Genomic DNA, 17,564 nt, shown 5'->3' on the forward strand with positions numbered 1-17,564 from the left:
AAACTGGTTCCCAAAAGCCGAACCTGGTTCCCACTTCAATGTCATGAGAACGAGATTCCGGATCGGTCTCAGGCATGGTCTTTGAGAAACACCAGCCCTGCTTCCTGCTTCCCAGAAGTTCTTTGAAAAACTCAAGATACGATTTCTTGGTTCTAGTTGATTTTTACATGACCAGCAAGGCCTGGTCCCTGGTTTCCTTTTGTTCTTTCACGAACGAATAAATCGCAATAACTCTAGGCTCGGTCTGGTTCTTGTTGGGTACCCGCGCACGTACCAAGTCAGACCTTGGTCCATGCCAGGTTCTTGACGTGGTGCCAAGAAGGATCCTGGTTCGTGCTCGTTCTATCCGCACAATTTAGTGTTAGATCATGTTTTCTTTTGCTGCCGTTTTTGTCAGATTTACGGCTTGTATAAAAACTTGTGCTTGGAGGTCTTGCCGGTTCCAGATCCAGAACTCAAGAACTCATTCATGGGAAGAAATCTTAAAACCAAAGCACGTGTTTGTCAGGTTCCCTTCACTTTCATTGGTTACTCGGCGTAAGGAAATTTCCCTGATGGGGTGGCTTACCACATTGACATAGACTCCCCCCCCCCCCTGGGCCCAGTGTTTTGTCGTGAGGTTGGATCTCATCACCCGGCTGGTCTCACGACGTCACCTAGCACAGATCCGTGGTGTGCCTTCTGTAGAGGAGGATGGTAATAGTTGTGGCAGTGTTGTTATCCTGTCGAGCTTGCACACGCGCTCAGATGGGGATTTTTTGACTCCGTGAGGCTTATTTGTTCGGGCGCCAAATTTGCTATAGCTGTAGACAGTGGAATTGTTGATATTTTTAAATTATACACCTCATTGGCTGAGGACCTGTAGCGAGTCAAAGTCACCATGATTATCAGCTCAGACACTTCTTGGCAAATATTTAAGCTGATGAGACAGCTGAGTGTTAGATCATGTTGTAAGCATATTTGAGATTGTGTCTTGGGCAAGAAGCCAGGTCAGATCAAGATGCAACCCAAATCACTTTTTAATGAAAAATATGTTTTATGGAGAAGAGTTTGATGCTTAATTCAAGTCATCTGATCACAACGACGTTACCAGATTTCTCGTGTTTACTTTAAGGTCAACCCGGGTCAACGGCTAGAAATGATCCCGGCCGACTATATGTTTTGAGAAACATGTCATCTAGTGTATCTCATGGCATTGATTTCAGATTAGCATAAAGGAAGAACGTGTCAGTGAATTCTATCGTCATCAGTAATTTTACCTTCTGGAGATTAAAAAGGGTAATTGACATGACATGACTTCCGGTGATCTCTCGCTTATGTTAAGTATCTAGATTAAACTGGTCGCTCTTGCAGATCTGGGGCTATTTCAGACACCGATTCCAAGCTTGCCCTTATTTGTTCTTAGTTGACACGTCAAGCACGACCTAAATACCTAAGAATTTAGCACAACTTATTTCACCCAAAGGCCCACCAGCCCTGTGAACAACAGCCCCATCCGTATTTCTAGTTTGTCTGGCCTTTGAGATATTAGAGGGTCTAACAGCCCTCACCCCCGCCCCCCCTCCCCCAGCCCACCTCACCCAACCTCCTTAAACACAAAACACACACCCTGAGCACGTCGTATCCATCCGGTCACCCTGGCGTGTATTGATGAATGGTGTAATTCCCTCGCAATTCTCAGAATTTCACAGTAATTCCCATCACTTGACTGCAGGTGTGTCTTTTGTATTTTGGCTGGCATTGAACAACTATTTTACTTAATAATGGCCATTTTTTCGTTTTCCGATGTAAATGGAGGCACCGCTGGAAACACTTGAACTGTACGCATTACCTGTTATGTTTCAAGATGTGCAGAGGGTCAGCGCGATATTTGTGTGCTTGCGATGAGGATTTTGGCATCAGCAATACACTTCTTACAACGCCAGCTTTTCATTTGAGAACGTAGAGAACAATGAAAGGCGTGGTCGGGCAAACCCTCACCTAGCCGTGCAATAATGGAAGTCCACATGGACTATTGTCCATCAAAGGTAGAGGGACAGTGGAGAGTTTCATAAGGCTGCAGCACCGAAATAGAAGGGCGGACCCATGGATATGAGAGCCAGCTCAGTCAGGTATGTAATGACATCAGTCTGTGAAGTCTGACGACAGTAATGCATCATCGCAAATCCATAATGAGTGGTCAGTACACTGAAGTAGACGGCACAAAGTGATTCTGGTGCTGGAGTTGCAGATAGCTGATTTAAAACCATTTTTAGGTGCGCGAAAATTAATATCCTGGCCTTCATCTCTCATGATTTATGACTCGACATCTTTCTCAAAGGTCACAAATAATACTTACTTATCACGGAAAGTTCATCCCAAAGCGAATTTCTATGCTTCTTGGGTAAAAGACACCACTCTGACATGCATTGCTATCATTCTGGCAGCTTTTTCAAGCTCAGACTGTTCAGTGTCAACCTACGTCAAACTTTAAACTTTGATACTATAGTTAACTTATTTTTATATGTTACTCGATGTCATGGTGTAGTTATTGGAGCTTTGTCCGATGGCACGGTGCAGTAAATAGAGATTTAAGTCACACCCAGCACCTGAGGCTTTATGATGACGTCTGCCCTTCACTCTGGTAGGACGGGCACCGTGGGGAACCGAACGCTGTGCCTCTGGTGTCCCAGACGCACAGCTGAACCACCGCGCCCTGGCCCGCAGATGACATGATGTGATGATTAGCTTGAAGAACATTACTTTGCTCCACTGCCGCATCCTCCAACGCTCCAACGACAGAAACGTGGCATTTCATTGCAACAGCATCGTGTCATTTTGCATGCGGTGGCAGTGAAACATTTTTGACGCCTCCCAGATTGACATCGACAATAAGCGATTTTACCAATCATCCAACAGCTGCCATCAGCGTCCAGTTCAGTTACCGGTACGCGTGGAACTGCAGGAGGTGCCAGAACGGCCAAATAATATCAAACCCCACTTCACACAGAATTCGGCTTGTTAAACGCTCCGAGGCACACCCAAAGAAATACTAAAATAAGCCGCCTGCTCCCTGCCTCTACCGTTCTGACTCAGTTTACGGCCTGCGCTGTCCACCTCGGCTATCACCTTGCCTCGTCAGAGGGCTGCCCGGTCCGCCGTGTCCGTTCTCACCTAGAAGCTCGGTGTGACAAGACCGCCGGCGGCGTCGAGTGGGGCGGTGGCGTAGGTCGGGTACGCCCTCTCCGAGCAGTCGCCGTCCTCGCTCGCCGCCGCCATGGACACCTTCACGACCGGGCAAGCGCCATACGGACCGCCGCCCGGACACTCCGTCTCCGTGTCGGCGCTGAGCGCGTACGGCACGCGGAATCGGAACAGCAGCAGCCCCCGCTCGCGGTCGTGGAAGACCTGCGTGCCCGGCGAGCCGGTGAGCAGGTCCTCGAACGTCGGCGTCGGGATGCCGGTGAGGCTGATGCGCACGTCGGTGGCGTCGCGGCCGATGCAGACGCCGAGCCGCTGCTCGACGCCCGCCTGCAGGCCGGTGACTGTGAAGCTGAAGGAGCGTGGCACGCTGGTGTTGAAGTGTAGGATGTAGCCCTCCTCCGAGTTGAGGGCGTAGCTGATCTGGCGCGGCCGCGGCAGACTGTGCGTGGCGCTGCCGTCGTCGCGCGTCACGAAGGTGACTGGGCTGGACGCCATGTCGTACCACTCGAGCTTGAACTTGGTGAAGGCAGCCGGGCACACGTACAGGTTCCAGTTGGGCACGGGCGCGCAGCGGGCGTTCAGATGCACGGCGTACGGCTTCACCACGGTCGCGCCGGCGTAGGTCGTGAGTGAGCCGTCGATGTCCCGAAAGACGGAGTGGATGTTCCCCGCCAGGTCGGCAAAGCCCTGGCCCTCGCTGGCGTCGTAGACGCGGTTGCCGTCGGCGGGATCGGCGAAGTCGAACGTCACGCCGGCGACGCGGTTGGCCGGCGAGGTGTACCAGCGCAAAGCGCGGCGGAGACCGATCGCGCCCGACGGCCGCACCGCGTTGGTCGCGAACCGATGGAAGCTGACGTCCTCCAGCGAGACGGGGGCCGTCGAGGAAAATGGCGCCGATGATGGGCAGCGCGCGGTTGGCGCCACCCATGCGAATCTGGCGATCCCACCAGACGGTCGTGCCGTTCGCTAGCGGAATCCAGCCCTCCGGCTTACCCTTGTTGGCCGTCTCGCCCACGAGGCGCGAGCGCACCAGCCGCTTGGAACCGGGCGCCGAGCTTGCGAACACCACGCCCTCCACGGTCTCAGCGATGCTGAAATTCTCGGCTACCAGGCTGGCGCCGCGCAGCCACGCCGACTTGTAGTTCTTGTAGCCGTTGTAGCCGCGCAGTGTGACGGTCACGGGTGACGAGGTCGGGTCGAGCGGGTCCTCGCGCGGGTCGTACGCGAACCTGCCGCCGACGCCGCCGTTCGTCTTCAGCAGGTCGTCGAGTCGCAGGCCGTAGTCGTTGTTGGAGTGCGCTACGTTGTCGACGAAGGGCGCGAGCGGCGTGCGCAGCGCCTGGCCGGCCACCATGTCGCTGACGTCGGCCGACGGCCCGATCGGTCGCAGCGGGAACGTGTACCAGATGCCATACGCATCGGACCCGGCTGCCACGTTGCCTTCCATGGTGGTCAGCGGGTTGGTGATCCAGAACGTCGCCGCCATGCGCTGGTCGGTCGGGGTGATGCTCGTGCGCCGCGTACTCAGGCCCAGGTTGCCGCGGAGTACCGTGTTCTGTTCGGCACCGTCCTCCAGGAAGAAGCAGTGGCCGTAGTGGTCGAAGGCGACGTTGTCCTCCACCAGCAGGCCGCTGGTGCCGTGAACGGTCACACAGCGTGCGAACGTATGATGGATGGCGTTGGAACGCACGTACGGTGGCGAGGCCTGCGCGCTGACGTCGCCGCACATGTGGAAGTGGATGGGGTAGGCGCCAAGCACCGAGTTCTGTCCCATGTGGAACACCTCCGCGTTGGCGATGTGGGCCGCCTGGAAGCCGGCCAGCACCTTGACGTGGCCGCCGAACGTGTCGAAGCTGAAGTCGTCGCAGTTGTTGTCGCCGTAGCAGGCGTCCTCCATGCGGCCGTGGATCCTAACGTTGCGGTTGAGAAGCGCGACTTCGGCGGCCATGCGCACACCGTCGGTGGTCTCGCCCCAGTGCGTGAACTCCGCCGGACTCTCGATGCTGATCTGGTCGGCGGTGCAGTCGGCGCACGGCTGCAGCACGAACTCCTCCGCCTGCCGCCAGTCGTAGTCCGTGGACGTGACGACGATCGTGTCACCCGCGCTCCAGTCACTGACGTCGTCCTCCAGACTGAGCGTCATCGTCCTCGGCGGGATCGTGCCTGGGGCGTACGAGAGCACGTCAGCCGTGGATGGCCAGCCGTCCTCCAGCTCTGTCTCCGAGTAGACGACGAACTCGGCGGTGCCGATGGTGCGCGTGAGACGAGATGTAACTGAGAAGCCGTCCTGCTCGTGGCCCACCTCCTCGACGCTGTTCTCCGGGTGACCCACGTGGCAGATAGCCGCCCATGCCACCGCCTGGCCGTCGGTGAAGTCCCTGATGGCGCTGTCCGCCTCGCTGTTGAAGCAGGCGGCGCTGAGCGCGTCCGCCATCGCCGTCACATCCTCGCCGTCCGAGAACGACACCTGCCGCTGCAGGACTAGCAGGATCACGCTGTCCGTCTTGGCGGCCAGCGCCTGGAAATCAGCCACTCGGTGCAGCAGGCCGAGGAAGCCAATCACCTGGCCGCCCTCGTCGAACTCGTACGCCAGGAAGCCGCGGTGGCGACTGTTGTGCCACTCTGACTGTTGTTGGTCGAATATCGGGCTGCCGATCACAGCCTCGCGCGTGGTCTTGGGCAGGGTGGCAGTGAGGCGGCTCCAGGCGCGTCGCGGCGCGCCGTGCACCTCCAGCCGGCCACCATCCGCCACCACCAGTGCCTTGACGTGGCGCGAGCCGCCGGCCTCCACGCCGTCCGAGTCACCCTTCCTGCCGAGCAGCTCCAGCTCCGCCTGCCCCGCGAACGGACAGTCCTCGGAGCCGACCCAGAGCTCGCCGTGCACCACCACGGTGCCGGCGGCGAGCTTGGAGAGCGTCACGCTCGGGTCGAACACCAGCCGGCCGCCTGCGGCCACCGTCAGGTCGGCCAGCTCGGCCGTCGCCGTGTCCAGCAGCACGGCGTCACTAACGACCACCGAGGCACCGTCGGCCGGCAGCACGCCGCCCGGCCAGCCGGACGCGTCGCTGGCGCGGCGCAGCGCGGGGTCCTCGTGCGGGCAGGCGGCCTGGGCGGGCGCCAGCAGCGCCGCTAGAGCCAACAGCGACAGCAGAACGGGACGCATGCTGAGCCCGAACCTCCGCCTCTCGAGGCCGTTGTGGAGTGGAGACGGCCGACATGGGATTATATAGGCTGCCACCTAGGTGCCCGGCACCGGCGCCGGCAGATGGTGGCGCCGTGACACGGTGCGCGCGTGAATAGGGGCAGCTGCTGAGTCTCGGGGTGCAATGTCAGCCGACAGGCCACCTGTCCGGACCATTGTTTCTGTAGCGATCGAAAGACGGTGGTGGCGCAGCCTGTTATCAGGCACCCGTTTCAGGAAAAACCCCTGAAAGCTCTGAAAGATGTTGAGTCGAGGTGTGTGTGCTGCCGTCAGGTGTGACGACCGACAACCCCAAGGAATTGCGCCGAGTCACCAACAGGGAGCGGGATGCGTGTGTTCTGCACTGAAAGGATTTCCGAACGTCGTGAGGCGCCTAGTCAGCGTGGCAGCCCTAGCCTAGTCACCCTGGCAGCATGTGCGAGATGAAACAATGCAAGATTAAGGCATTTATGCACATTTCGGCACTGGCCAGTCGACAGCACCATGTCTTTTGTTTCTAAAAGGCGTGTACAAAGCTGACTGAGCCCGAATCTAGAATGGGGGAGACAGGAGGATTCTGACTCCTCGCTTTTTGCAGGTTTTTCCAAAAATTAGGCAGCAGGTCGTTGAAATTTCTGGCTTCAAAATTTAAGAATTTAGGGCACATGGCTTGCGCACTTACGGTTTCGGGGCCCAGCATAGGTGTGAACATCCATCGACATTTGATTATCATGCCAAGATGGTCACCTTCCCGGAATTACATTATCTGCTGCCATGCCATTTGTGTATTGTTTAGGGATCATGACGCGCATCGAAATACCTCTTTTAAGAAGCGCTCGTGACTGCATTGGCCATATTAGCGTCCAGAGGCAATGGCGTGGCCGGGAATCGAACCCAAACCTCAGCCTAGGAGTCCGAGGCACTTACCACTCGGGCCTTCCGCCCCACGCGCATGATCGTGCGTATGTAGGGGTAAGTGACGCTACCTCAGGCAGTTTCAGCATGAAAAAATGCATTGCAATATGGTAAATGCATCATAGCGACATGACCCAAATGCCGTCCGCATGGTGACCTGACCACACAGCCGTCCACATAGTAACCTGACCTCACAGCCGTCCGCATGGTGACCTGACCCCACAGCCGTCCACATAGTGACCTGACCTCACAGCCGTCCACATAGTGGCCTGAACTCACAGTCGCCCACATGGTGACATGACCTCACGATCATACACGTAGTGACCTGACCGCACCTCCGTATATGCACCTGAACGCCTTGCGATATCCGTACTCCACAGAGTCTCGGTATACTTTGGTCTGTGGTGCAACTCCTATATTTGGCCTTCCACTTTACTGTTCTCCCATTTCATTGTACATTTGTTCAGGTTTAGCGGCCTAAGCTAAGCTTATCAGTTCCGAAAAACAGTGAGCATAATAACCAGAGTAACTGGGTCCAAGCCATTGTACCATTCCGTTCCCAGAGCCTGATCCCGAGACCGAATGTGATGTGTCATCCGCGACACCACAGTGCCTCGTCCGCCCAGTGTCGATCGTGCCGCAGACTGGCGGCATCGGCAGCTTAGGAAGGTGCTTATCGACAGTGAGCCGATGGCGGAGAACTCAGTGGTGACTGTGATGTACTTCGGAAGGCTTAACGGCAAACCATGGAAATGCGATGGCATGACGAGAGAAAACGTATTCCTATACGATAGATCTTATTAGGGTGGTGCGGTACAAGGACCGCCCCTCGTGGCGTGGCGCCCTGCCATTGGTCGGTGTGGGACGTGCGGTCCGTGGCCGGTCAGCTGATACCCTCGAGTACAGTCTGTACCGAGGGCCGATCAATAACGGGTGACCGCAGCATCGGCTTCCTTCGTGTCGATAATAAGCGTGTGAACAAATTGTTGGCGGTGTGCAAAACCAGCAGGTCGACTGCGTAGAATATAATGGCGAGAAGGATTATGTTCACACACACACACGCATGCACACACACACACTCTCACACGCACGCATGCACACACACACACTCTCACACGCACGCACGCACACACGCATGCACGCACACGCGCATACGTACACGTACACGTACACACACACACACACACACACACACACACACACACACACACACACACACACACACACACACACACACACACACACACACACACACACACACACACACACACACACACACACACACACACACACACACACACACACACTTAAATTACACAGTCTTAAATGCTTCCTTTATGGATGGAATTGCTTTGCATCCTCATTTTGGAACAAACCATGCGAAAAAATGAAAGCTTGCTGTACTGCCATCGTTCTAAGAGCAACGAAAATCACATTTTTACCCCGGAAAGGCCATTGTCCAAGCCCTAACATACGATTTCAACCCCGGATGCACGACAACCGCATTTCAGCGACGCCCGTCCGTGGAACTCCCCAAACTCCAAACATATCGCAGAAACAAAAGACACTCTACCCTCTCCTGCGTGATGACTTTTAGAACGACTGGTGCATTTCCCTGCCACTGATAATTTGTGTGATCACCGTCACGCTGTTATCGCCAGTACTGCCTTCAAAAGCAGCGGCACTGTCGCGACGATGCAGTTGTCGACGCGTCGGCGTCTTCTCGTAAAATGATCTCATTTGTAGCGGCTTGACCTGATCGGCCTTACGAATGATTTAAAGACACCTGTGCAATTACCTGTTGTTGCTTTCCCGTCATTTGCTTGTCATTTGTGGTTGGAAATGTTTCACGCTTGAAGATATTGAAACAAGCATCAGATATGATGAAATAAGGTCACTTCTAATTATTGGTACACTTTTTAAGTGGACAGACTGCTGTAGACGGCATAATTATTTGTTTAGTAGAGATGTTACTTAAGGCGTCATGGCTTGATTATGTCATCGTACCTTGCACAATATTGATTGAGAGCCAACTGGCTGGCGTTATATCTGAAAATCGAGCTTACGAACACCAGATATAAGCGTCTTGACAATTACATTTTTTGGCCTTGATCGCCGCTTGGCTTATGGAATGGCAGGATTATAATGATGTTCTATGACCAGACTTGTGTTCGACTCAGTTTTGGTATTCGTCTGAGGACTGTCCCACAGATTTTACGATCCCATTCAGCACACGAGTCATAGCCCATTCAAATATTTTGAATCGACTCAGTTCAGACCCATTGCTTGCGTTCAGTCATTTGGCTCATGTCTCACACAGCTTGCAAATCAAAAGATGCGATTCAGTTCGGGCTCGTTAATGTATATAAATAAATAAATATCCACACATATGCATATATAGACATACATACATATATATACATACATATATATATATATATATATATATATATATATATATATATATATATGGGGTCATGAATGTCAAGATGACTTCAAAATACTCTCCCCGATATAACTTTCCCCATTTTCGCGGGCGTGTAACTCAAAAGCTAGGGGGGCTTCGGAACAATAAAGCGCAGGATTGTGAACAGCACCGAAAGGTCTTCAAGGCGGCTATTTCAGTTCAAACCCCCCTATGAAAGTGGAACGCTCCCTTTAATGACGTCTCGCTCCCTGATGTAACAGACCTTCATCGTGGGCACATTCGGTGGAATGTGAACGGGAACGGACCGAGCACGACGGCTGAGCAGGCGGGCACGGAACAAGCACGGCAGTGTGTTGATGGTCACGGACCGAGCATGGCAGTGACGTCGCCGGGGGGGAGATGCTCGAGGGACTTTAACCCTCCCGTTAGGCTCAAGCTCAGTTTTTATCACGACATCTCTCAACGAAATTCCGGACTCTGACGATCAGGAAAACTTTTTTGGTTTTGACCATGTACGCTACCATGGGCAGCGACATGCACAACCAATTAATCGTAATTTAATAACAAGACTCGTGGATAGCCGCGCAAACATGTACCTCATACAGTCCGCAGCTGGAAATATTGTTCAAGGCATCAGTGCAAGTCAACAACAGTGCAAACAACATTACACAGACAGCCCCCGAGAGGAGAGGATAGCGAGGCGCGGTTTTGGGGAAGCAGAAAAATAAAAAGAACCAGAGGAGAGACAGGAGAAGAGCGAAAGGATGACATGGAGGTGGCAAGGTGAACGGACGGAGATATATACAGCCGGAGAGACCGGGCTTTTTCGCAGATGATTTATTCAAGGTAGAAGCTGGCTGGAGAACGACGTCTTTCCGCTTTAGTAGAAACATCTGAACGCACACTGCATGAAATGACGGATGCGGAACTGGAACGCTTGCCAATGGGGCCAGTGGCGAGGGCTGGAAGACTGAGCGGGATGCGGAGGGAGTGAGGCGGAGAAAATGGGGACATAAGGAGAACGACAGGCGGAGAATCCCGGTCTAGTCAGACAGATCGATTTTCAACGGCAATGAGAACATCTGTGAAACAAAAAAACAAGCAAGACGCAAATGTGCCGAGGAAAACGCCATGTTCAGCACTCTGTGGCAAAGGCAGCATTAGTTTTTAACATACGCGTTGCGCACATATGAAGCGCAAAGACGTTGATCCCAAGTGCTGTAACTGGTTTCAGGGGTAAAGCCCGTCGCTGGGCAGACGTTTCAGATTCATGGCATTTATTAAAACAACGGCTGCAGGCTGGCGTAGGAATGTGTGACTGAGCTCTCCGCGAACCTGCATGCTTTATGCACGCTTCATTGGTCCGAGACAATGACACGGAGTCAGTATTTGACGGCGGTAAATATTGTTAATAATAGCAGGAATTGAATAAACAATACATGGACATTGGGTAAGATAAGATTGTGAGTTTTGCTTTCCGTTGCATACTCCGTCCTTACGCATTGTAAGCTGAACAAGACATGAGGGACAGGCAATGACGAGCTGTTGGCTCCATCCTGTGTCACGTATGGCTTAAAAAAGTTCACAATCCGCGATCGTTATGATTCTCACGTTACATCCTGGAGAATTTTGGGACGTTATGTTGTCTTGGTTTCTACGGGACCGTTTGTTACGTGACTTAAGAAACCGACGAAAATGAAGCGCGAACAGGCTGAAATAAAACAGGTTATGAAACAAAACGTGGAGCATTTTATTATAAACCTTCGAGGACAAATATCATTTTTGGTTGGGTGACTGCAGCATTGCAAAGCAAACAAAGGGCGTCCACAAAAAGCTGGCTGGCGCAGATTGATTTGGTGACTTCTTCTAGGTGGAAGGTGCGGTGCGCTTCCGATGTCCCCAGACGACGGAACTTTACACAAAACGAATGTGTTCAGTAGACCGTCCGCGGCGGAACTCCCTGACAGTTCGAATGTAACACCACTACAACAGCGGGACCGAGCCGAGCGGATGTTGAGCATGCTGGTGTCGTCACGCTGTTGCACTGCAGACGCTTCCAGCTTGATGTTCGTTCGCTGCATGCAGTGCCGTGGCAAAGTCCTCACGGTCAGCAATACGAAAATTGTAGCGCGCTTTTCCGCCTTATTCCCGATGCATCGCGATGTTGGCATGAGTTACCATCAGTGGCACGGGCGGAACAAACGCACCTGACTGTGAGTCATTAGTGACACTACGTCCCACAGATGGTACCCGTTCGTGCGGCATACTGATGCATCTTAGTGAAGGATGCGGTACCACTCTGTTAGATGATCTTTATTCATGTCATTGTTCAGTCCTCTGTACACGTATATACAGTCACCGCACAAACAGCAATCAATGTCTCAGTGCATGACCATCTATTCTGCCTCCTAGTGGGTCATCGTGTCTTTCACACTCAAGTTTTACAAAAAGTACAAATACTCACAAATGTGTCGAAGCCCTCAGGCTCTGGTCAGTCTTTGGACTGCTTTAGCTAACTTAAATAGCGTGGGCTATCTATTTTCAACTCAACAAAAGTACAGCTATCTCACACGGCGGGTCAAGTAGCGTTGACAATGGGCCGACTCCGTTACCGTCCCCCACAGCCATTCACGGAGACGTCAACGACTGCAAGCACGATGCTCGCTGACATGTCATACTCATTATTTTTCCACGAGCATTGTCAGCTGATGCACCAGAGTTATAAGTTGATCCGTTGAGGCTGTGTTTAGCCAGGGTCCTACATGACTGTGTATCAGGCCATGTCGGTTCAGCTGGCATGAAGCACAGCCAACACTCAGTTGTCGCTTGCTTCACAACCACGGTTGACGTCCCACGAATATGGGAGCGCCATAAATGACTTGACCCACCCCATCCGCGCCCTTTTGACCGCCCGGTTCGGCGATGAGCATCCACTACGAAATCCATGACAAAAAGAGCTACAAATAAGTCGTGAACTCTGTCTAATTTCCCGAGACAAGCTTCAAGGACACGAACATACAGATGTGTTCGCAATTACACGACACTTGGTTACGCTCACAGCTTCCTGTTACCTTCACAGAATGCTCCGGGAACATCCACAGTTGCCACCTCCGTTGTGGCTCTCACTCTGCAGACCGAACATAGGCCAGCATCCCTCACACCCCGTGGCAAAGGATGGTCGCGCATCTCCCTTTGACACCTCACGTTGCCGCCCGCAACTCAGATCTCGCCGCACAGTCGCACCGTCAACGCACGCGCCGCCGTCCACGCGGTAGACACCGCCAGCCGCTCCGCATCACCAGACAGCACTGTTGTAGCGGCTCTCCTGGCCGCGCTGGGTCACTAGGCCTTCTCTCCCCCGCACCAACACACGCGTCACACCGAGACCTCCTCCTCGCTGTTCTCCTCGGGCAGCGGCCGCTCCTCTTCACTGTCGCTCTCCTCGTCGAAGAGCGGTCCAAGCGGCAGGTCTCCGTCGGCGGCGTCCAGTGGCGCCACGGACAGCTCAGGCGCCATGAACTGCACCTGCTCCTCGGGGAAGCGGTGCTGCAGCAGCACGTGGCGCGCCGACGCGGCCGGCAGCAGGTCGCCGATGAACCCGAACCAGTAGATCACCATGCCCGGTCCGAACCTGCCGGACAGAGGACGCCTCAGCTGAGGAGTGGCCTGCTCTGCTTACAATCACGAGGCTGTGGGCTACGGCCTTCATGCTGCCGGCGTTTCGCTCTCCCTCCGATACCATCGGCATAGAAGACTGTGGCGCTAGCGAATGTTACGGTCCAGCCCGTGGTAAACTGAGGCACGAGTGGCGGCACGACTTTGATATAGGCTGGGCATGTAGGCCGTCGCACGTGACGCGCTGATCACGCTGTCGCACGTGACGACGGGATGCCAACTGGGTCTGGAAAGAGGACTGATCGCTGGCAGTTCGAACGAGTATATGTTCTAACTAAAAGCCGATCACCTACCAGGCAGGTTCACACGCACCTGAATCAAAGCTACATCATAACAGCAATGTAGTCTGCGCAGCGTTCGAATGTACCTCCGGCAAGGTCATGAGCACAAGATCATGCAAACAGTCGTGACCACAATACAGCATCATGGACATTGCATAACAGTCTAGTCACCTGCTCCAGTACTTCTCGTACTGGTCCCGCATGTAGGCCTCGTGGGTCTCGTCGTCACCGAACGAGGCCTTGCTTTCGATCCAGTTCACTATGCATCCCGACACCGCTGAAACGGATAGATGGTCGTGATAACGATGGTCAAATGCTGTTCTCTTTCCTCGTGGCTTACCGTGCAATTTGAAAGACGTGCTCCTCGGAGTCCGTATCTTTGGCATGATGTTTTATTATTTTTCTCGGTTATATTAGTCCTTAATCGTTCTGGGGATTTTACGACTAAGACATCGCTCATTATTTCTTGGAGGCATAAAGATAAGAACAGCACTATGTTCGTCGGGTACAGCCATGTGGGCGTCTAATAGGTGGGTCTTAATCAAAGATCGTGCCACTTCAGTTTACGGCGTCACATGTTACCATGCGCGCAAAAGAGGTCTGCTGGCAGAGGAAGAAATGACCTTCTCAACGGAACGTCTAATAACCTACGTAGCCTTAACCCAGACTCATTCTGGAAAAACCGAAGTTTCTGAAAAATCCTGTTCATGCCTCAGGGAGAGCTGATAAGTCGCAGGAGTAATTTACTGCACTGAACGGGGTGGCACGTCTAATGAGATCGACACCACTGGAAAGAAGTGTTTTAGCACAGTACGAATGCAAATGCTACAGCGCATGTTGCGTTGTTGCATTTCATCAGGAATCATATCACGTCTCTCCTTTTGGCCCGCGTTTGTCCTTTACTCTAGCAGAGGTCTCCAACATTTCGTTTTTAGCATCAATGTGAGGCGGGTCGCAGCACAGAAGTCACCTCAAGTGTGGGAGCACATAATGCCACGGCGTTACATGTCTAAGTTGGAAACTTCTCCGACTTTTGGCGGTACGGTTAGCGAGTTTCCCATTGTACAAAGCAGAAGCGGAACAGGACAGGCGCGCACCGCATCGTACGCAGAGAGCAGTCAGGGCAGGGCAGGGAAAACGGGACAGAACAGGTCAGGTCAGAACAAACCGGACCAGGACTAAGTGGGTTACAGCCAGCATTGACAGATAAAGTGGGCGCACGAGCAGAATAGGGACATCTAGGACTGGACGGAGACAAACACCGCCAGCATAGTAATGACATGGCAGAGCATCGCAAAACGAAAGAGGCAGAGATCAGTCCAAACAATACGGACTGTCCTGTCCTCTCCATCTGAGGACTGGACCGGCCAACCTGGTCTGACCTGAGCAGAACAGACCAAACCTGACCCAGACAAGACCAGACATGGCGTGGCGTGGCGTGGCGTGGCGTGGCGTGGCGTGGCGTGGCGTGGCGTGGCGTGGCGTGGCGTGGCGTGGCGCGGCGCGGCGCGGCGCGGCGTGGCGTGTATCGGCGAGCAGCAGGGCAGGGCAGGGCAGGACAGGGCAAAGCAGGGCAGGGCAGGGGTGGAACAGAACAACGCAGACCAAACATGATAGGGCAATACAAGACAACAGTACAAAACAGGATATGGCAAAGCAAAACACGACAATATCAGCATGTGGTCCGTCCTGATCCAGACACATCCCCGTCCGTCCCGTCCCGTCCCGTCCCGTCCCGTTTTTGTTTTGGTTTGTTTTGTTTTGTTCTGTTTGCTTTGTATTTCACCAGTTGTTCGCCTGCGCTGCGGCTCGTGTGCTTACACTTGGTCTGAACAGCTCCGGGGGCCACTCTTCCCTCAGTGAGAAGAGCCCGGGCCCAGTCTCCGGGCCAGACCTACCGATCGGCACGTCCAGCAGCACGTCGGGGGTCTGTCGTGGCCCGGCGCCGAAGGTCGTCTTCGTCAGAAACGGGATCTTCAGAGAGATGAGCTTCTTCTTCAGTCGCATCTCGTACTCCAGACCGACCGTGCTGGAAGCGCGAAGCGTCGTGAGGCGTTGGCGGCCGGGCGATCTGCGCTGGCGCGCGTAGTGCACGGGTTTGTGTCCCCTAATGACCAGCTATACAACTTGGAAATAAGATAACCGGATTACAGGTGAGAAGCTGTTTTGCTATCACTCCAGTACCATAAAAGTAGAAGACACAAAGTGACGGGACATAGCCATACGTCAACTGAGTGGTAACGAATGGGACGAAATTGACTAGTCCATGAGAAAAAGGGCACCACTAATACATTTCATATTTCAAGACCTCCACATCGGAAGACTAGCCTCGACACATCCTGTTTGCCTTTACACGTGCTAAGTGAATCAAGGACACTGTTCTCGACAATGCATCCTGCGAAATACGCTCAATTTCTTCCCCACAAAGCGCAGTTAGGACGGCCTCCGGAACATCCGCGTCTAAAGGCACGCGTCTTCCCGGACCGCGCTCTGAAGATTTCATCCCAGCAAACCACCCGCTGGACAAAATCTGGCTCCGCAGGCCCCCTCTAATCTTCTGACACCCTGCATACTATTCGCCACGTCACGGGTCCACGCGCGTCGACATCTGAGAGGACCCCCTTTCCCCGCAGCGGCCACAGCCACATCGCAACATCGCTCCAGGCGGGCGGTGGCGTCACAGCCCGCCGGCGGCACTCACTGCTTGACGAGCTCGGCCAGCGGGCCGTAGCCGTTGTCGCGCAGCACACACAGCCGCAGCTCGGCGGCCACGCGCGGCTCGGCCAGCAGGCCCGGCTCGCGCACCAGCTGCGCCAGTCGCTGCCGCTTGCCGCGGTCCGACATGCGCCGGTACGCCGCGTCCGTGTCGTTGGCGTAGCAGTTGAGGATGAACTTGGCGAGCAGGGCGGGCGCCACCTGCAGGCGCGTGGCCATGCGCAGCAGCACGCCCGCCGACTCGCCGGCGTCCAGCGCGTCCAGGAACCTGCGGCAGCGGAGGGGCGGCGTCACAGGTGGAGCTCTGGCATCTGGAGCGGGTGCACGCTGGCTGTTCGGATGCCTCCGACTACAAACGCCTTCAAAAGGAGATTTCGAAGTGACAACAACACAGCGTTGCAGGTGTTTTAGGGACATAGTGCCATCTGTGCGAAAGATATCATACCTTTTCACCAAACAATATATCACATAGATAAGAATTGCACATGGAGAAACATAGATTTGTTTTGCTGCCACAGCTGGCCCGGACACTACAGGTGTACTATCATTGCAGCTGCTTCGAGCGTATCTGAGTGGAGATCACAGAAACTTGAAGCATTAACCTCTTATGATATTTGGGTGGGCCTGGTCTGGTGTGAATGGTATCCCTGTTATGATTTGTTTGAGAGAGAGAGAGAGAGAGAGAGTAGCAGTGAAAGAGTGGACTATGGCGAATAACTGGAATGTCATTAGTACCTCAATGTGGCCAGATGAATGCTGCGGAAAAACTTCCGTTATGCACGACTTCCATAGTTTCCCAGTTGTTACCGTTAGTTACTCCATTGAAGGCACGTCCACGTGGTGGTTGTGCCGTGTCTAGTCATACAAGACAACAACAACAAAAAACACGCACGCGGTGCACAGGCATGCATATACGCGCACAGGTGAAACCAGCTTCCGCCAATGAGTCAGCGATTCAAAACAGTCAAGAGTACCCGCCGCGAGGGCACACGGACGGCCGCCGTCCGTGGCGGCGGCGCGGCACGGACAATGACGCTGGGTGGCGGTCAGTCGGACGCGCAGGAGATGCAGCAAGCCGACGCCGCCCAAAAAAGCGCGGGTTTGACGTTGGGAAGACTCGGCGCACGTCACGAAGAGCACGCAATGCACTGGGGGATTGGGGCTGTGCGGTGCCCTGTGCACATTC

The 17,564-nt window shown here is 54.0% G+C and overlaps 2 protein-coding genes across 2 annotated transcripts; both read right to left on the reverse strand.

Moving 5' to 3' along the window:
- Positions 1 to 3,153: 3,153 nt before the first annotated feature.
- On the reverse strand, positions 3,154 to 6,346 carry LOC119094393 (cell surface hyaluronidase-like). The gene is made up of 4 exons (XM_037217455.1): positions 6,250 to 6,346; positions 4,553 to 6,129; positions 4,094 to 4,522; positions 3,154 to 4,041 (listed from the first exon to the last, which is right to left on the reverse strand). Exons 1-4 carry the CDS (start codon positions 6,344 to 6,346, stop codon positions 3,154 to 3,156), a joined length of 2,991 nt encoding a protein of 996 aa, XP_037073350.1.
- Positions 6,347 to 13,069: 6,723 nt separating this feature from the next.
- LOC119094395 (CDAN1-interacting nuclease 1-like) lies at positions 13,070 to 16,631 on the reverse strand. The gene is made up of 4 exons (XM_037217456.1): positions 16,365 to 16,631; positions 15,562 to 15,692; positions 13,835 to 13,940; positions 13,070 to 13,338 (listed from the first exon to the last, which is right to left on the reverse strand). Exons 1-4 carry the CDS (start codon positions 16,595 to 16,597, stop codon positions 13,083 to 13,085), a joined length of 726 nt encoding a protein of 241 aa, XP_037073351.1. The 5' UTR covers positions 16,598 to 16,631; the 3' UTR covers positions 13,070 to 13,082.
- Between the last annotated feature and the right edge of the window lie 933 nt (positions 16,632 to 17,564).

The sequence above is a fragment of the Pollicipes pollicipes genome, unplaced genomic scaffold (assembly GCF_011947565.3).
Source record: "Pollicipes pollicipes isolate AB1234 unplaced genomic scaffold, Ppol_2.1 Scaffold_4002;HRSCAF=4701_pilon_pilon_pilon, whole genome shotgun sequence".
In the NCBI taxonomy this organism is placed as follows: domain Eukaryota; kingdom Metazoa; phylum Arthropoda; class Thecostraca; order Pollicipedomorpha; family Pollicipedidae; genus Pollicipes; species Pollicipes pollicipes.